Source organism: Polyodon spathula, chromosome 2 (assembly GCF_017654505.1).
Source record: "Polyodon spathula isolate WHYD16114869_AA chromosome 2, ASM1765450v1, whole genome shotgun sequence".
Classification (NCBI taxonomy): Eukaryota; Metazoa; Chordata; class Actinopteri; order Acipenseriformes; family Polyodontidae; genus Polyodon; species Polyodon spathula.
This window is the reverse complement of record NC_054535.1, coordinates 51,480,735-51,501,704: the sequence shown is the minus strand read 5'-3', so window position 1 is coordinate 51,501,704 and position 20,970 is coordinate 51,480,735. Positions and strand designations below refer to the sequence as shown.

At 37.5% G+C, this 20,970-nt stretch overlaps 1 protein-coding gene across 9 annotated transcripts in view; it reads left to right on the top strand.

The window, feature by feature from the left end:
- Positions 1–20,970, top strand: part of LOC121298019 (protein furry homolog-like) — a 195,206-nt gene that overhangs the window by 94,013 nt on the left and 80,223 nt on the right. For all 9 annotated transcript variants that reach the window (XM_041224779.1, XM_041224756.1, XM_041224747.1 and 6 more), the window contains one exon: positions 6,180–6,379. In XM_041224779.1, the coding sequence (XP_041080713.1) occupies positions 6,260–6,379 (120 nt within the window). In that variant the 5' untranslated portion in view covers positions 6,180–6,259. The remainder of the gene's footprint in view (positions 1–6,179; positions 6,380–20,970) is intronic.

Genomic DNA, 20,970 nt, shown 5'->3' with positions numbered 1-20,970 from the left:
CTCGACCCTTTACAACATTGGCATAGAGGTGAGTTTCTCTCAATTTTTTTACCCTAGCTGCTGTTACCTACATAAGTATTGTACATGGTAAGGGGGTGGGGGTAATATATTGTCTACCTTTTGGATATGTAACACACTTGAAACAGCACTTGCAAGAAACCTTTGCTTTTGCAACATAATTTAGGAAGGTGTACACAAGTAAAACTTAATTAGTTGGTTTGACTCCAAAATCACCAACACGGTGTCACCTGTAGCTTACCAAATTAAGTAAGCTCAAAAGCACTACCAAGGTGCAATTTTCAAGTGGGTTCATATTAACCAATTGAGACTTTATTGTCTTTATTATAAATTGTATACTTGTTAGTGCCGTAATTACTAGTATCTTATTTTTTTTCCTGTATTGCAGTGCCCTAATTTTTAACTTTTATCAAGTTCTGAGATCATGGGACCTAAAAATCCAGCCAGTTGTGGGTGGCTGGGGTTGGATGGGTGGGGAGTAGATATTTATCATCTTACTATTTTATGTGGTCTACGTAATAACCAATCAACAGAGACAGTATTGTCATTTTGCTCATTTGTGCAATGGTTTTCTGGAAAGGAAATCCATAGACTATCCTGACATATTCTTCAGTTTGACATTCATAATGGCACCACACAGTAGCTTGCATGATTCTGCACAATGTACAATACAGTATCTGGCAGTGGTATTGCTATTATGTGGCCCTTTTGGAATTGATGCACAATTGACATTCCTATTATAATTCTAGTGCCAGATTGGTATTTTCATTGCTTTTAGTGGTAATAATCTACATCTCTGAACACAAAATTACAAACATCACAGACAGTGTGTTGCAGTGGATAAAGTCCAGGGCTTGTGACCAGAAGGTCGCCAGTTCAAATCCCACCTCTGCAACTGACTGACTCACTGTGTGACCCTGAGCAAGTCACTTAACCTCTCTGCGCTCCATCCTGTGGATGAAATGTTAAATCAGTGTCCTATTGTAAGTGACTCTGCATATAATGCACAGTTCACAGCCTACTTCTGTAAAGCACTTTTTGATGGTGGTCCACTATGAAAGGCGCTATATAAAAATAAAGAATAAAAATGTTGTTTATTATTATTATACAGTAGAGATGGGACAAGCATGCATTTAGTTAACCCTAAGAAACATTAATTTGGGCTCCTAGTGGCTTTTCTGTCACGTCTTTGGTAGGGGACAGGATGCTTTGCATTTTTTTCTGTTATTCAGTGGAAAAGTACAAATATTCTCACATTGTAGTTCAGTGAAGAGTGTAGGGAAGGGGGCGGGGGAGGGGGAGGTGCGCTGCAATTGGCCAAAGAAAGCTGGCTATGTGACGTTAGCTTGTGTAACCCGGTAAACAAAGGGGGAGTGTTCTAGGGGCAGAGTCAACAACAGCAGAAACATACAAAGTGAGTCAGGGAGTTCTGACCACTCTGGATAAATGTTGCTACTCTGTATTTTATTTTAGTGTGCTGGGCAGTGATTGTGATAATTGAAGGTAGCATTTGGGAATAGCTTGCTTTACTATAAGTCTAGTTTTTATAAGTGTAATTTGGTACAACCAGGCTTTCTAGTTGTAGATAGTGTACTTTATCCAAGTTTTAGCAAAGAATAGGAGCAGAATGTATTTTTAAAAAGTCCAGGGTCTGCAACATTAAATTGTTCAGTTTTTCCATTAGTAACCTGCCCTTAGTTGATTCAGTCTTAATTTATACAGTATACCTGAGATGACATTTTTTTTAAATAGAAAAACTAATTAAAACTTTTTAAAGATGGCATATTGCAGGGGCAATGAACTATATGGGATTGAAAAAGCACAGCTCAGCCATTAACTCTCACTGTGTGGTCATTAGACAGATCACTTTGCCACTGTCTGCCCCACAAGTACAAACAGCATCCTATAGGAAACGTGTCATCTGAGTTGGGCTGTCCTGTGAGTGGTAGGCATTATTAATGATCATTCCCCGTTGATATACGACACAGTAAATATAATCTCATCCATTGTATGATCTTGTTGGAAAGATACCATAGTACATCTCATAAATGTACTGCACATTTTGTTTGAACTGGCTTTTCCTTGTATATCAACTGTATCATTTTGCTGCCTGTGTTTTCCAAAGCGGTATAGTGCATAAACCCTGGTTCTGGGTGTGAATATGTTAGTTTTTTCTCACTGTTCACCTACAGTATGCTATTTAAACCCACAGCCTGCTCAAAAACATTATTCTACATGTTGTTTTGTTAGTCTCCTCAACTGACCAAACAGCTTTCCGTGCCCCTAGCAACCAGCAAAATACTGAGTAGCAGACGTTTCCTATTGTACCACAGGGGTCACCTGCTCCAAACAACCCACAAAGTGGCACACAATACAAGATCACCAACCCAAAACAAACAAACGGGACATTGTTAACCATCAGCGTGGATTGTGTTGAAAAAGTAAGAATAAAAATGCTTACCTACATGTTTTATATACACTGGAATGTACATTTGAAATTACTGTTTCCCTACAATAATAACACTGCACCTTTTAAATTTTAAATACCAAGCCACCTTGTATTTTTGCCTCCAGCTCTCCTGACTCCGTGCATCAGCTGGACTCGGGGACAGGCAGGCTTGCTTGCTGAGTGTTCCTTGTAGTCAATAAAAAAACAGTCTATGTTAAACATGCAGTCTCTGTTAAGGTCCAGCGTAACCACGCTCTACCCTGGATTTTGGAGCCGTTGAGTCACTACATTCTGTTAAATTAATTATGAAAAGCTGTATGTATTTAAGTGATCTGTAATGGTGGTGAAATTCACTTTTAAAAGCTGATGTTTCTGCAGTTCATTGAAGTTTTTAAGAATGCGTTGATGGAAAAAAGTTCCAATATGTGATCATTAACAACCAATCAGAGTGCTTAGTTTTCCCATGACATTTTATAATTGGCATTATACTACAGTGTATGTTTTGTTTATTGAGATTTATGCAAATCTGTAAATAGTGTTATGAAGCTGTCTGTATGTATGTAGGTAGGGACCTAAATATATTCCCTAAATCTGATGCATAGAGTAGTGTCCTATATTGTATCTAGTAATACAAGTATAATCTACTGTAGTCTGTTAACCATACCACACACTGGTCTACTTAAACTACTAACTGCTAATGTGTAACTCCATATGTGTAAAATATAAATACAATAGGCTTTTCTGTTGTTTGTCGGTTATAGAGCTGAAAGAGTGCTGAATAGCACAGAAATGCTAGGTTGGAAGTATGGTAACGTTTCGGTTATCAAGAGGAGCTTGCGGCATTTTGCTGTTACTGTCAGGTAAATCAATTCCTGCCCTGTTTTGGAACTGGGAGACCCTAGAGAGTGCTGTATCCCTATTACCATGTAGTGTATTTGCATTGAATTCCACTATACATGATTGTATGATTTTCTGTAGATGATTAAGTATTATTAAAAAACAAACTATCGTGGATGTTGATGCTGGATGTGGGTACGCTAACACTCTGAGGCTGGGTTGCTGCTGTTGTTTTTTAATTTTATATATACATATATATATCTTTTAAAACTGTAAAAAGAATAAAACTGCTTACCTACATGTTTATACACATTGGTATGTACATTTGATGATGTTGTTAATCATATTTAAAGCAACAAATTATTAATATTCTTCACTGGAAACCTCAAGAAGCTGTAAGTGAATCATTTTATAAGATATACAGGATACAAAATATGACAAGCATGCTAAATAACTCATAAATACCACAAACGCTACCTTTAGTTGTCAATTGAGGATGATGTATGCTGATCATAGCAGACGTACTGTAAGCTGTGGACTAAACTGAAGGCAGCGAATTGAAAGAACAATTCAGCAGCAGCTATAATATTGGAAAGCAATTAAGTCTGTATGCACACCAGTAGTTTAAATTATATTTTGACAGAAGGAAGTTTTACTTATTGGAAGACAGATAAAACATACTCTGTGCCTGCAGTGTACAAGCTTTCTTGCGATGGCTAGTCGACTTTTTATTGCTTTATTTGCACATGGCCTTATTATAGTGTAGTTGTAAGTCTGGGGTAAACATGTGGGTGTTGATGAAATAGCACTGCCCTTACTGCAGCAAGCTTTTTACATTTCTGTACTTAAACCTAGACAAGAAGTACAGTGCAGCTGTACAGTATATTGAAGGTCTGGATTGAGCAGTGTCGCTTTTGTTGGTGGCAGGAAGGGGTTACTGCATTATTTGAAAAACAATATTGTTTTGCGGCCTTCCATAGTTTTTGGTGATAGCTTACAATGCCCTCATGTTTTTCCCTACTGAGATTCAATGAATGGATTCAACTTCATAAAAGTGATGGCCAAATGGCATTATAACTATCACCCCGGAATCATGTTTCTAAATCTAAAATCGAACATGCATTTTTGACACTGCAGCTTTACAATATTGTTGGACTTTATACAGCAATTGACCTGCAGATGAAAAAGTCAAATGGTATTGCTGCCAAATAGCAGCAGGGGCTTTTCTTTTTTTTTTCTTTTTTTTTTGTTAAAACTCAGTTTACTGTGCAAAAAAGCTATTAAGGCTGAGATTGTGCTAAGATGCTGCTGAAGAGAAGCGTAGTTTGCTTCAGCCCTAGTCCGTCATTGTGTTTAATTGTACGTTGTATGCTGTGGAGTGGACAGGGGTCTGCGCAGTACTTGAAAATACAATTGTCTTGATTCTTAGTCCTTGACTAAATTAGGTTTTCTTATGAGACTGACCTGGCATGCACAAATTCAGATAGCCTTACTGTCAGTGTTGCTCACTTGGATCTAATCAATTGTCAGTAAAGGTTTTATTGTGATGGCACTTGACTTGGAGGACATGTGTTTGCTGCCATTTTTTTCACAGCAACTAAATTGTGAATAATGTGGTTTTAGGCTTGCCACTTAAGCCTGGAATATTTTCAGTGTAATTACGTTGATATACGAGAAGTAAGGGATAAACAACTATGAATCTAAAAATAATTCACTAAACCGTCGGTTTTATTTTATTACTAATTGAACACTGAGTTGTTTATGCCACTTTTAAAAACATTTCTTCTATTTTAATACTTGTTCGATAACCAGATTCAGTTTATTTGTTCATTTGGTACTTGCATTTAGTTTTTTTGCTGTTTTGTTACTGTCGTTGTTCGTCTCACACACTGTGGGAATGTTATGAGCTCCTCGAAGTTTGAGTTTGAAACCCCTCTTAGAGGTGAAAGTGTCTGTTGTAAATGAAGATAATAGTGAGGACTATGTTTTAGATTTAGAACATGAAAGTGGCATTAGATAAATAAAAAAACAACAATCTAAGGAATATGAACAGGGAGAGTAAAGTTATTGATAGTTTTGCCAAACCTAACAGATAAAGACCTAAATATCATTGCCAGCGATCGGTTTTTGAGACGTACTCAGGCAAAAATGTAAGTGTAAGCTTGTTTGAACAATGGTTAAAGGAAAGAAATGCACAAGATGAACCTGTACTTGTTCCAGAAAATATGTGAAATAAAAATAAGGCCGGTGTTTATGTGGAAGTGAATTTGTAGTTATGAAAACGTTTTGCATTATTGATGTATAATTGTATTACTTTTAACTATGAAATGCTAAACTGAAATTGCAAGCCCTTTTCTAAATGTTACGTTTTAAATGTGTAATACTATAATTAACTATACTTAAATGATTGTTGTGTAATACATTGGTATTCTCTTTTCTGTTGAATTGAATTTTTTGTTGAGGAATCAACAGTTTTCTGTGGATTTGTTAATCAACAGTATAGCTGCCCCGCATCCCCTTCTCTTTACAAATCCAATCTCAGGTACAATAATTTCAGCTGAAAGGTCAAAGGGTGACATAAATGTTTTGTCTGATTTTACAATTGTCATTTTTAATACCTACAGTAAACAGAAGCAAACTATACTTGACCACACACTCTAAGGGTAGTAACGTTTGAAAACAATGTGTCATTTATGCATGAGTTCATAAGGTGTTTTGTTTTTTTTAACTGCCTTTTTTGTTTTGATCTGTGATGTGGGAATTCACTTTAGAGGGTTTCAAATATGGTCTGTTCTGTACTGAATGTCTTGAAGTTTTTATGTTTGTTTTACTGTCCGTGCTGTCTGAGGTAACTGTTTTCTGCCTTGTGTTTTAGCCTCGGCCCCAGTAACCATCTTGAGTAGACGTCGAGTTTCTCCCAGTTATAATTCCACCTGGGAGAAGAGGAGTGTCATCATGTCGAACATCACCGTCGACCCGGAGCTCAAGCCTGGAGAGTATGTCATCAAGAGCCTCTTTGCAGAGTTTGCCATCCTGGCAGAAAAGAAGATTGAAGTGGTGATGGCAGAGCCTCTGGTGAGTGCCACACTAATGCAGCATGCTACAGTAGTATGCCTACTTTTGAAATGCTTGTTTTGCATTAATTTCTATACCCCCCTACTGGTAATCTTAGTCTTAAAATGAAAATGAACCCAAAATCTTAGCCAACTTTACTTGGCAAATCTGAAGTAATTACTTTTTATAATACAGTTTTTTTTTTTTTAATTGATACTGATTTCAGAACGTGTTCTGGTTTAATCACACAGGCTGTGAACATTGTTTACTGCACTGGAAATAGTAAATGTTTAAAAAACATATGGAAACTGTACCGGAACGCCCCCCTAGAAACATATTTTAGAGCAGGTCAAATAATGCAAAATGACTGGAAGAGAAATTCTGTTAATTTTACTCCAAAAAGTACAGTTTTCCATTTTTTGGGAGGATACTACTGATAAACTGCTTGATTATGGTATTATTTTACATAAATTTTAGAGGAGACCAATAATTAAATCAGGAATACAAATGCATTTAGTAAAGTCGGTGTGTGAGCTGTTTAAATGTAGACATCTGAAGCCCACAACTTCCAGTTCCACTGAACCTCTACATTACCAGTACTGTGTTCATTCTGCAAGTTTAACAATACTTTTCTTACTAGATATCTTGGTACCACAGCATCAGTAAGTGTCTGTAGACTGTTCTGTTTGCTACCCTGAACATCAAGTGACTGTAAATAATTCTGACAAACTGTCAAGTGTTAAATGAGATAACTAACTGCAGTAAAGTGATAATGTTTAAGAAGTGCAATTATGTGCCAGGACTGTTTTGGTGAGGAGCCATACTGCTGTTTCTGTTGTAAAAATGGTAATTTGAGAAAGCCAAGTCAGTGACCGGGCAACTGGGAAAACTGAAGTGATACCAGGAACACAAGTGAAAAAAACAAACAAAAAAACACTGAACCACACTCCTATAAAAGCTTTTAATGCATATATTAATAACCTCTTTGTGTATCTGCCTATCCAAGCACTGCATTCATCAACAAGAGGGCAGGGTTTCCTGTTTCACGTATGCAGTTCAGTCAGTGCGGACAGAATGAACACAGTCTGTTTGATAGCAGCAGAGAGTGCCAAAATTAGAAATAACATTGTGAGCCAATGGAAATAAACTTACCTTTAGATAGACTGGAGAGATTTGAAGAGAACTAGCGAGAAAGTGGATTGCACTTTCATTGAAGGAAACGGAGGGTGTACATAGTGGAACTGTGTTTTGTGTTGTTTTTTTTTTCCCAGTAGGGCTTACATGTTTTCCTGGAATGCTGGCCAACTGTGTTTTCATTGATTCTCTGGCCTTCAGATCAAAGAACCACCTCTAGTCTTGAGGCATAGGGGCTTCATTATTTAGGTTGAAGTGACATGTTCTGTTCAATGTATTGAAGCTGGGTAAACTATAACAGAGCCCTGTTTGTAAGGACTAGTTAGGAGTTATATAATTCAACAGTAATTGAGACTTTGCAATAAAGGAAATGCAGGGAGGAGCAGTCAATCAGTGAAAAGTGTACAGTGGTGCTCTTTCCTTGTCTTCTGAGTACTGTGCTGTATGAGGCATGTTATAAAATAAGGTGATTTTAAAAATTATCAAAATTAGTCACATCCATCTTACTGTAGGTGTCCAGTATATACAAATGAAAAACAACACAAGGCAAAGTGCAACTACTGCTTGGTACCACTATTGTGAACTATTATTAATAATGACAATGAAAAAAGGCTTTCTATAGGCCTTTTAAATTCAGTTAAAACTAATGGGCTCAAAAATAATTGAAACAAAATGAATTCAACTGCTGCCAAAATTTCACAAAATGTGAAATAGTATGCCATCATGGTTTCATCAAGACCAACAAATATACATTACATCATATAGCATAGCAGGTATAAAAGAACAAAGGTGTTTTTGTGTTCAAGAATGTGTCAAAACACACTACTGTACTTGTTCTTTTTTTATTCCTGATATTAATATGATAATGGACAAAAATTGCGTAAAGTGCAGTATACATTCTGCTTCTCTGAATTGCCTTGTCTTGCCTGCCTTGCATTTTGATGGGGTTTGGATCCGTTCGTGGAGATATATATATATATATATATATATAATATATATATATATATATATATATATATATATATATATATATATATATATATATATATATATATATATATATGTTTGTGTATATATATATATATATAATATGATCAGATGTACATTCTGATAATCAGATTTTAGTGAAAGTGTGCTGCATGTTTGACTCGGACTGCTTGTTCCTAATCTATTTCTCAGGTTGTTTCTCTGAAATGCCTTGGCACAGCAGCTGGGAGATGCAGTTAGAGGTCACTCAGGGACATTGCACGTAGAAGTCAGTTGCCTAATTGAAGATTATTGCTTGGCTGGTGGTATTAGGACTAATTTCACTGACCTTCATTGTTTAAAAACCAAATGAGTTAAACATTCATGCACCCCCTTCTGTTAATTAAGCAGAGAGGACAGTGCCAGCTAACATATTTCCATAAGCCCACTTAACATTTTATAACGTTTCCTTATTGTTCAGAAGTTTTTGTTCCTTGATATCTTTACCAGCAATCTAAAAAGTTTGGTAAAGCTGGAATTTTTTTAAAATAATAATTATTATTATTATTATTATTATTATTAGACATGAAAATGCTGTCACATGGACTGGTAATTTCTTTAATGAACACATTGTTTGTGTAGCCTCAAAAGCGTGGGATGCTGTAAATTGTGATTCTTTAAAAAAAAAAAAAAAAAAAAAAAAAAATCCCTTTGTTGATTATTTGTTCTGGATTAATACCAGCATACATAATGTTTATTTGTGTTTAAACTAATCAAGGGCCTGGTGCCATATTGATAAGTACAAATATTTGTTAGGCCTGCAGCCTATAATCTCAGACATGCTCTAATAAGCCAACGTTTTCTAAAATTCATGCACCGTTTAGTTCAGGGCTCCCACGGTCACTGAATCCCACAGTCCCAAACTGGGAAATAATCAAATCACTGAACCAAAAATGTGAAAGGAACTCTAAACATTGCATTTGTATATTTGTTTATTTATACTACTCTTTACTGTACTTTCTCAGCTTGTTTTGAAAGTTAAAGGGGTCTATTGAATAGTAAATAGTTAAGTATATTACAGTAGATCGTTTTTTTTTTTTTTAATATTTAGAATTACTGGTCTTCACACATTGCATTGCAGGGTTAGAAATTTGTGCAGGGCCCTGCTGTATCTGCTTTATCACAACTTGAGTCTGTACAGTAAGCATTGTTCATACTGTTAGAGGTGTGGAACACTTTTATTAGCCTCCCCTGATGATTTTACTTGATTGAGAGTGGTTTTTAAACCCAAGAGAGAGTGCAGAACTAGTCCAAGTATTATTGGACAAATGATACTATTGGTGACCATTGTCACTGAATGAGTGTGTCGATAACTGCCATTCTGATTGTCTGTACAATCTTCAACTTTGCAGCAATAGCCAAAAGTTTTGCATCACCCTATATAATTAACAAATTTTTCTTCATAAAGTCGAAAAAAAATTGCGTTAGCATATTCAATTGCATGTCAGTGCCCAGAAAAACTTGCTTGATCACACGTGCCAGCAGAGGAAGTTCAAGTGATCGCAACTAGCGATCATATACAGTCAAACCTGTATTAAGTGACCACTCAAGGGTCCGATTAGTGGCCTCTTAACACAGGTGGTCTCTTTAAAGAGGGCCCATAACTGATTAATCTCTGACATGCTTTCCTGTAATTGTCTGTTTTACATACACAGTAAAAGTCAGAAGATGTAACATGAACAAAAAGAATTATGTAGTTTAATAACATTAATTTAGATAATGCATTGACAAAACAAATTATTTTGTGAAAGTAATGAATGCTTGCCTGTCTCAGGTCACACAAAAATGTTTTAAATCCTTTGCAGATTTCAATGCATGTGTGTCTGCCTGCAGGTACGTGTTGATTCATTGCATCCTTAAATCAATGCAAGCATAAGCATAAGATATTTTTCAATTACTTTGTACATTGTTTTCATACTCTTATAAGTATGTCTTGAATTTTTCAGTGTTTATTTTCCTTTTAAGTCTTAAGCCGCTACAACCTAATAATGAGAACATTCTGTTAAATTAGTGGGAAAGAACAACACAACACGAAATGGACACATTGGAAGCTACCTAGTTCCCAGGCAAGTGCGAGAACGATATGCAAGTTAAAGTAGCATCTGGGGGAAGTGATTAATGTCATTGCTTGCTCTTGTGTTTGAATAACGAAGAAGGTGAAACAGAATCAGCAAGTCAATCAGGACATCAAGGTTAAAAGAAGGGACTTTGTTTAGTAATTAACATTTTAATTAAGATATTGAATCGATTCAAAACACGGTCACAACCTAAAACTTCAAGCCGTAGTTCTTTCTGTTTCAAAATGCTGAATCTGTATCTTTCTAGTGCCGTATTTTCAGCAGTTTTTCTATCACTGTCTCAGGCTGGGGCTCAGGCTGAGGCACTGTGTGGAGCGGACGAGGAGCACAAGGTGTGTGGCAGCCCCCTTGGGTGGGGTTACACATAAATAGGGCCCTTTAGAAAATCGCGATTTCGGGTACTGTGAGGAAATCGTGAAATTAGCTCAACACCTTGATTTGTGTTCTGTTTTTTCCATGTCCAAGGCATGCAGTCAAGTGCTTCAGGGATTACTGCCTAACTCTGTTCATCTTACCTGTAAGGCGCACATTGTAGCCCTTGCCAGTGATATTTGGATGAGCAATTTCGCAGAGGTTGACAAACTCGTTGCGAGCGTCAAAAAAGTTTTCAAACGCTCTCCGAGCAGAAAGTTACGTTTTAACAGCATCTGCAAAGCATCGTCCAAGCTCTGGGTTCAGATCTTCCTGCTAAACTGCCGCCTGAACCAGTTAAAACGAGATGGGGGAGCTGGTATGCCGCCACTGAATACCATGCACAGTACCTTAAGTTTTACCTGACTTTTGTGACAGGAAATCGAAATTACCCCAAACACAGCAGCTTTTAATGAGTTGCCTGGTATGGAAAAGAGCTTGTTTATTTAATCAAATGGTTTGAAAGCAGTGAAATTCGTGTTCATCAAGCATACAGCAAAGTTGTTGATGTAATTCACAGTTACCAAGCACTTAGGGGAGCAATACAGCAATGACGCAGCAATTCAAAGCCAACGCATTCAAACATTCACTGAAGTTTCAGAAAACTGAACAGCTACTTCAACCCCGACCGCAGTGAAAGAACACCCTGTTTCACCCAGCCAGCACACCAGTTCCTTAAAGGGTAGATAAGGACATTTTTATTTTATTGTGTTACATGTTCCCATGTGTTGCTACAACTGTTTACGTAAGGTGCGTGTATTGTTTATTTATATTTTGATAATAATGAAAGAGGCAATTAATTTTGCTTGCTTGTTCGGGAAAGCCATGTCTTGAGCGCAGTATCTTGGGTCTAAGTTTTGCAGACGCCATGTTGAGTTTCAGCAGAGGCATGTGAGAGGCCACATGATGAATTAACTCAACTTGGCTGGGTGTAGTACAAAAAACTAAAAAAAAAACACAGAACACCGGAGTTGTGAGGAGAAAACGCAACACTGCAAAATTCTATTCCCAAAATGCTTAATTCCATTCCCAATGCCCAATTCTGCGATTCCGCCATCGTGTAAAATCAGTAGCTCTACGTATCTGGCAGAGTTCAACGATATGAAATAAATAAGTCTCCTTCCTGCTGTGGGGGTAAACTTCGCAACGAGTCACGAAGAACAGAAGAAGCAAGAACGATTTTTTAGTAATATGGGATCCCGGGATTTAAGGGTAACAGATACATCTATACAGTCTATTAATAATAATAATAATAATAATAATAATAATAATAATAATAATAATAATATTTGTCTATTTAGCAGACACCTTTATCCAAGGCGACTACAGACTAGGGCTTGTGAACTGTGCCTCAGCTGCAGAGTAACTTACAACATGTTATCTATCAAGTTTATGACTTGTGTGTAACATTTATAAGTTCTGTGAATTCTTGGACAGACAACATACCTTCCAGCTTCTTAGTGCCTTGTGAAAGACAAAGTACATGTTTTATGATGTCACACATCCTATTGTATAAGTAAGTAATGCATGTGGCTTTTGGAATCTTCCAACTCTGTGTTCAGTAAAGGCACAGGATCTAAATGTTGTTACATATGTTATTTGTTTTGGACAGACAGTGCTATTGAAAAGTTTGACCAGTAATAAAAATAAAAAAAACAGGGAGGCACAACGCAACTCAGCACTGCAAAACTTGAGTCTAAAGACAGACGTTCGTATGATACTAATGTCAAATTCATTAATGTCTGTAAATAATGATTATATTGTCTGGTAACGTATGTAATATTCTTGACTGACATCGTTAACATACAAAATACACATTTTCAGGACAGAATTGTTATTGAAAAAAAATGTGGACAACAAACACCAAAACAAAGACACAAAATGATTCACTTTATTGCATAGAAGTTGTTATCCATCAAGAGAAACAGGATTTTGTACAATGTTAATTGAATGCCCCATTTACTACTATAAAAAAATGCTTGACGTACTTAAAATGCATGTGCATAACTGATTTTTAGATTAGATTTTCTGTAATACTAAATTTAGTAAATCTGTAAGGTTTAACAGTTATATGTATACGTTTGTTTTTACAGGGGCATATATATATATAAACATATTTTATCAGTTGTATCAGTAAGGCAGAATGTACTCTCTTAGCATGGAATGGCCCTTCTATTACCATACATTAATCCCAACCTCTCAACAGACACACCACCTTTGATTCAAATTCCTCCGCCACGTACCTGTCCTAATTTTATAACATTTAATAATGTAAGTAACTATTAACTTCAAAAAGTCAAACCCAGAATCAAATTGTAATTTTTTTAATGTATGAAGATTTCGTTGGCCAGGGTGTCCTCGGCTCACCACGCACCAGCAACCCCTGTGGTCTGGTCAAGCGCCTGCAGGCTTGCCTGTAAGCTGCCCAGAGCTGCGTTGACCTCCGACGCTGTACCTCCGAGGTGAATCTGCAGTGTGTGAAAGAAGCAGTCGGCTGACGGCACACACTTCTGAGTACAGCGTGTGTTTGTCTTCGCTGCTCCCGAGTCAGTGTGGGGGTAGTAGCAGTGAGCCGAGCCTGTAAATAATTGACTATTCCAAATTGGGGAGAAAATAATAAAAACAATTGGCGTCTACTAAATCAAAAAAATAAGAAGAGAGACTGTGTCTTTCAGAATGCGAGGATAAAGTGGATGCTTGTCCGTTTGTCTTTATGTATGTACAGTATGTAACACTTGAATGATTTTGTACGAAAATCTTATTTTCAGTCGCGGAATGGTTCAATTCCACTTTTTTTTTTTTTTTTTTTTTTATACATTCTTTCTTTGTAGCTTGCTATTTACATAACAGCAAAATGTATTTAACAGGTAAACTACATTATACCAGTGGAGTGAGATAGTTAGTTGAATCTGATTGGCTGATGATGATGTCATCTATACAGTCCTTTTTAAACAACAACAAATATATAAAAATAATATATACACACACACACACTGAGTGTACAAAACATTAGGAACACCTACTCTTTCCATGAAATAGACTGACAAGGTGAATCGAGGTGAAAGCTATGATCCCTTATTGATGTAACCTTTTAAATCCACTTCAATCAGTGTAGATAAAGGGGAGACAGGTTAAAGAAGGATTTTTAAGCCTTGACACAATTGAGACAATGATTGTGTATGTGTGCCATTCAGAGGGTAAATGGGCAAGACAAAAGATTTAAGTGCCTTTTTGAATGGGGTATGGTAGTAGGTGCCAGGCGCTGCAACGGGTTTGATTGTGTCAAGAACTACAATGCTGTTGGGTTTTCACGCTTGGCAGTTTCCCATGTGTATCATGGATGGTCCTCCACCCAAAGGACATCCAGCCAATGGCAGGCCAGTGGTTAAAAATGGCTCATTGATGAAAGAGGCCAAAGGAGGCTGACACGAATTGTGTAGAGCAACAGACAGGCTACAGCTAGTCAACTGACAGTCCAGTACAACATTGGTGCAGAAAGACCCATAAAAGAATGCACAACTCGTCGTACCTTGACATGAATGGGGTATGGCAGCCGATGACCTAACAGAGTTCCACTTCTTTCAGCAAAACACAAGAAACTGTGGTTGTAGTAGGCTAATTAACGAAAACACTGGAGACTGGATGATTGGAAAAACATTGCCTTGTTTGATGAATCCCGGTTCCTGCTGTTTCACGCTAATGGGAGGACTAGGGTATGGAGAAAACCACATGAGTACATGCATACATCATGCTGCGTGTCAGCATTGCAGGCTGGTGGTGGTGTGATGGTGTGGGGTGTGTTTTCATGGCACACTTAGGGCCCCTTGATAAAAGGGAGCAATGTTTGAATGCCACAGGATATCTGAACATCATTGCCAATCAGGTGCATCCCTTCATGGCAGCAGTGTTTCCATCTGCTAATGGATTTTCTCAGTAGGATAATTCCCCATGCCACAAGGCTTGTATTGTCCAGGACTGGTTCCACGAACATGACAGTGAATTCAGCTTACTGCAGTGGCCTGCCCAGTCACCAGATCTCAATCCTATTGCCCATCTGTGGGATGAGATGGAACGAGCTATTCGGAGTAGAGATCCACTACCAGCCAACTTGACACAACTGTGGGAAGCATTGGAGTCAACATGGGCCAGCATCCCTGTGGAACGCTTTCGACACCTTGTAGAGTCCATGGTCCGAAGAATTGAGGCTGTTCTGAGGGCAAAACGGGGTGCAACTCAATATTAGGAAGGTGTTCCTAATGTTTTGTGCACTCTGTGTGTGTGTGTGTGTGTGTGTGTGTGTGTGTATGTATGTATATATATCTATGTGTATATATATATATATATGTGTATATATGTATGTATGTATATATATATATATATATATATATATATATATATAGACACACACATCAGTAAGAATGCTTTCAAAACTAGACAGGTTAATAGATTATATTTATCAATTAACAAAATGCAAAGCGAGTGAACGGAAGAAAAATCTAAATCAAATCCATATTTGGTGTGACCACCCTTTGCCTTCAAAACAGCATCAGTTCTTCTAGGTACACTTGCACAAAGTCAGGAATTTTGTAGGCAAATAGTAAGGTGTATGATTAAACAATTATACCAAACAGGTGCTAATGATCATCAATTCACTATGTAGGTTGAAACACAATCATTAACTGAAACAGAAACAGCTGTGTAGGAGGAATAAAACTGGGTGAGGAACAAGGTGAGGTTGCTGAAGACAGTTTACTGTCAAAAGTCATACACCATGGCAAGACTGAGCACAGCAACAAGACACAAGGTAGTTACACTGCATCAGCAAGGTCTCTCCCAGGCAGAAATTTCAAGGCAGACAGGGGTTTCCAGATGTGCTGTCCAAGCTCTTTTGAAGAAGCACAAAGAAACAGGCAACGTTGAGGACCGTAGACGCAGTGGTCGGCCAAGGAAACTTACTGCAGCAGATGAAAGACACATCATGCTTACTTCCCTTCGCAATTGGAAGATGTCCAGCAATGCCATCAGCTCAGAATTGGCAGAAAACAGTGAGACCCTGGTACACCCATCTACTGTCCAGAGAAGTGTGGTCAGATGTGGCCTTCATGGAAGACTTGTGGCCAAAAAGCCATACCTCCGACGTGGAAACAAGGCCACGCGACTCAACTATGCGCGAAAACACAGGAACTGGGGTGCAGAAAAATGGCAGCAGGTGCTCTGGACTGATGAGTCAAAATTTGAAATATTTGGCTGTAGCAGAAGGCAGTTTGTTCGCCGAAGGGCTGGAGAGCAGTACACGAAGGAGTGTCTGCAGGCAACAGTGAAGCATGGTGGAGGTTCTGTGCAAGTTTGGGGCTGCATTTCTGCAAATGGAGTTGGGGATTTGGTCAGAATTAATGATCTCCTCAATGCTGAGAAGTACAGACAGATGCTTATCCATCATGTAGTACCATCAGGAAGGTATCTGATTGGCCGCAAATTTATTCTGCAGCATGACAACGACCCCAAACATACAGCGAAAGTCATTAAGATCTATCTTCAGCATAAAGAAGAACAAGGAGTCCTGGAAGTGATGGAATGGCCCCCACAGAGTCCTGATCTCAACATCATCGAGTCTGTCTGGGATTACATGAAGAGAGAGAAGCAACTGAGGCTGCCTAAATCCACAGAAGAACTGTGGTTAGTTCTCCAAGATGTTTGGGTCAACCTACCTGCCGAGTTCCTTCAAAAACTGTGTGCAAGTGTACCTAGAAGAATTGATGCTGTTTTGAAGTCAAATGCTGGTCACACCAAATATGGATTTGATTTAGATTTTTCTTCTGTTCAGTCACTTTGCATTTTGTTAATTTGATAAATAATAATCTATTAACATGTCTATTTTTGAAAGCATTCTTACTTTACAGGAATGTCGTAACAAAAGTGTGACGGGATTGTTGAAAACGTGTAACGGTGTCATCTAGATTATGATATAATATATATATATATATATATATAATAATAAATAATATATAGTATATATATATATATATATATATATATATATATATTTAAAGAGTTTTTAACTCTTCACTTTTTGTCACATACCAAAAGTTCTTTAGCTGCTGTGGTTTAAACTGCAATACACAGTACTGTTTTGAAAACAAGATTAGAAAGTAAGATATCACTTTTTAGTATGAATTGTTTTGTCTGAGGTAAATGCGCTGTAGATAATGATTTTGTTGTGACAGGTGGTAGAATAGTATGGGATGTGGGTGATAAGGCCGCGGCACATCTTCCAAATTGTCTTTGTGATTAAATAAATAGCTGTCTGATACAACATCTAATTCAACTAGCATTACTACATAGTTTTTTAGGTAATTAAGCTCTGGTTATAAAAACTTTTGTAGAACATAGGGCTGTCATTTAATCACAGTTAACTTCTGCAATATAACGCTTTCCTTTTTTTGGAGGTTAATTTTTTTAACACGTGTTAATCGCACCCCTCTGTCGTGACCCTCTTTGCATATCATGATTCATTTCCTGCGGCCTCATTTTAATACACATGAGTGCATGCCAGGATTGAATGAGTGTAGTCATCGTTTGAATATAAAATTTGTCACAGAACAAAGCACTCAAGGACTTATGAATGGGAAGTTTATTTTATAAAAATTGACGGTTCATTGATTAGAAAGAGGGTTACTTGTATCTACTGTCAAAGTAAGTTCCGGTACTGCATTCCAGAAGTTCATCTAGTCTGCTGTATCACCTGCGTGCTAAACACACTTTCACTTCTCAAAGTACACTTTCTAGTAGTTCTGCTACAGACAACAACAAATGAAACCTGTCAGTTTCGACCGCGTACTACTTTAGAAATTCAGGATCGCTGCAAACCCATGAATCAAGCTGTTAACATTGTAGCTTTGTTTTATTTCAATAATTGAATTTATTTTAAGCAATATCATTTACAATTATGGAGGATATAACCATTACACAGTAAATGTTTTGTTTTGTTTTATTTAGCAATTAATTAAAGATTATTAGTATTTATGTATTTGTTTATTTTAAATGGCAATGAAAAACATTAGTTTGAGTAAAAGAAACTAATGGAAATTGATCATTTTAAATGCAGCAAGGTGAGTAATAAACGGACTGCAGGCCTCGATTGCAAGCAGCGTACCAAAGTTAGTCCACTTGATGCACCTAACTAGTGGATTAAGCAGGTTTAATCCTCTTGTTTAGACTAAAGATAGTACCCTTGTTAATCCCGATTGCAGTGTACCAGAAGATAATAGCCACAGGTGGATTATCCACTAAATCAGGCTAAACAAGATCCTGATTACAGCGTACCAAATCGGACGCGAGATGATCCTGTTCAGGAGGACTAATTTAGTACTACAAAGTATAAGACTACAGTGGCTTACGAAAGTATTGACCCCCCCTTGGCATTTTTCCTATTTTGTTGCCTTACAACCTGGAATTAAAATAGATTTTTTGGGGGTTTGTATCATAGGATTTACACAACATGCCTACCACTTTGAAGATGCAAAATATTTTTTATTGTGAAACAAATAAGAAATAAGACAAAAAAACAGAAAACTTGAGCGTGCTTAAGTATTCATCCCCCCCAAAGTCAATACTTTGTAGAGCCACCTTTTGCAGCAATTACAGCTGCAAGTCTCTTGGGGTATGTATCTATAAGTTTGGCACATCTAGCCACTGGGATTTTTGCCCATTCTTCAAGGCAAAACTGCTCCAGCTCCTTCAAGTTGGATGGATTCCGCTGGTGTACAGCAATCTTTAAGTCATACCACAGATTCTCAGTTGGATTGAGGTCTGGGCTTTGACTAGGCCATTCCAAGACATTTAAATGCTTCCCCTTAAACCACTCGAGTGTTGCTTTAGCAGTATGCTTAGGGTCATTGTCCTGCTGGAAGGTGAACCTCTGTCCCAGTCTCAAATCGCTGGAAGACTGAAACAGGTTTCCCTCAAGAATTTCCCTGTATTTAGCACCATCCATCATTCCTTCAATTCTGACCAGTTTCCCAGTCCCTGCCGATGAAAAACATCCCCACAGCATGATGCTGCCACCACCATGCTTCAATGAGGGGATGGTGTTCTCGGGGTGATGAGAGGTGTTGGGTTTGCGCCAGACATAGCGTTTTCCTTGATGGCCAAAAAGCTCAATTTTAATCTGACCAGAGTACCTTTTTCCATATGTTTGGGGAGTCTCCCACATGCCTTTTGGCGAACACCAAACGTGTTTGCTTATTTTTTTCTTTAAGCAATGGCTTTTTTCTGGCCCCTCTTCCGTAAAGGCCAGCTGTGTGGAGTGTACGGCTTAAAGTGGTCCTATGGACAGATACTCCAATCTCCGCTGTGGAGCTTTGCAGCTCCTTCAGGGTTATCTTTGGTGTCGTTGTTGCCTCTCTGATTAATGCCCTCCTTGCCTGGTCCATGAGTTTTGATGGGCGGCCCTCTCTTGCCAGGTTTGTTGTGGTGCCATATTCTTTCCATTTTTTAATAATGGCTTTAATGGTGCTCCGTGGGATGTTCAAAGTTTCGGATATTTTTTTATAACCCAACCCTGATCTGTACTTCTCCACAACTTTGTCCCTGACCTGTTTGGAGAGCTCCTTGGTCTTCATGGTGCCGCTTGCTTGGTGGTGCCCCTTGCTTAATGGTGTTGCAGACTCTGGGGCCTTTCAGAACAGGTGTATATATACTGAGATCATGTGACAGATCATGTGACACTTAGATTGCACACAGGTGGACTTTATTTATATAACTATGTGACTTCTGAAGGTAATTAGTTGCACCAGATCTTATTTAGAGGCTTAATAGCAAAGGGGGTGAATACATGTGCACGCACCACTTTTCCGTTATTTATTTTTTAGAATTTTTTTAAACAAGTTATTTTTTTCATTTCACTTCACCAATTTTGACTATGTCCATTACGTCCAAGTAAAAATCAATTTTAATTCCAGGTTGTAAGGCAACAAAATAGGAAAAATGCTAAGGGGGGTCAATACTTTCGTAAGCCACTGTAACTTAGTACACCTGCCTGCTCATTCTACATTTGTACAGCACATTTTAACACGAAGAGAGCGCCATTATTTTCTGAATTGATGTCTAAAAACTAGTGAAGTGAAAAATGAACCCTTTGTTTTAGTAAGGTTCGTTTGCCGAGTCACAGAACTATTCTTAATAAAATGAACAATTGCAGTATGTAATGATATAATGTACCTTAATGTACTGTTGATACACTGTATTTAGCAATTATTCGTTTTCTTAGGTAGACAGCAAATGTATATGATAGTTTAAATAAACTATAGCAATGTGACCCCCTTTTCCTTTTTTGTCTAATTTGTTATGGTTCAGGAACAAAGTGTTCTGCAGAGATTTGGTTTAGTTTTTTTCATTAAATATAGTACAAACTTTAATAAAGTGCTCCACAATAAGACACTGTGTATTTAAATAATAAAAAAAGCATGCACGTCTGATGTATTCGAGTTGAACTGAAATGTCAGTGTAATGTGTATTGAATATAAACAACACATTTAGAACATAACGTTCAGTGTCAGCAATAGGCTGCTGGCATAGTTAAAATTCAGTTATGATCTGTGTGCGGAATGTGCATAAAAAGACATGTAATAGGCTACTATTCTCTTATGAATATAGGTGTACTTTTACTTAACTCTCCCACTCCCCGAATCACGCCTAATGTAATAAAAACGCTTTCATCATTTTAGCATTAATATATTTATTTATTTTGTTCATAATTTTTCATATTTTTGATTTTTTTGCTGGTTCAATATCTTCAATGTGTTTTTTTTTTTGTTTTTTTTTTATGAAATGCTAGTAATGACAATGTACGCGTAAATGTCAGAGTTTGTCTTTACACTTTAAATTGTGAATTTCCATCCACATTTGTAATAGCTTATTATGAGTTAGCCCTCATTATCGGTCTAACTTGTTTACATCAGCAAA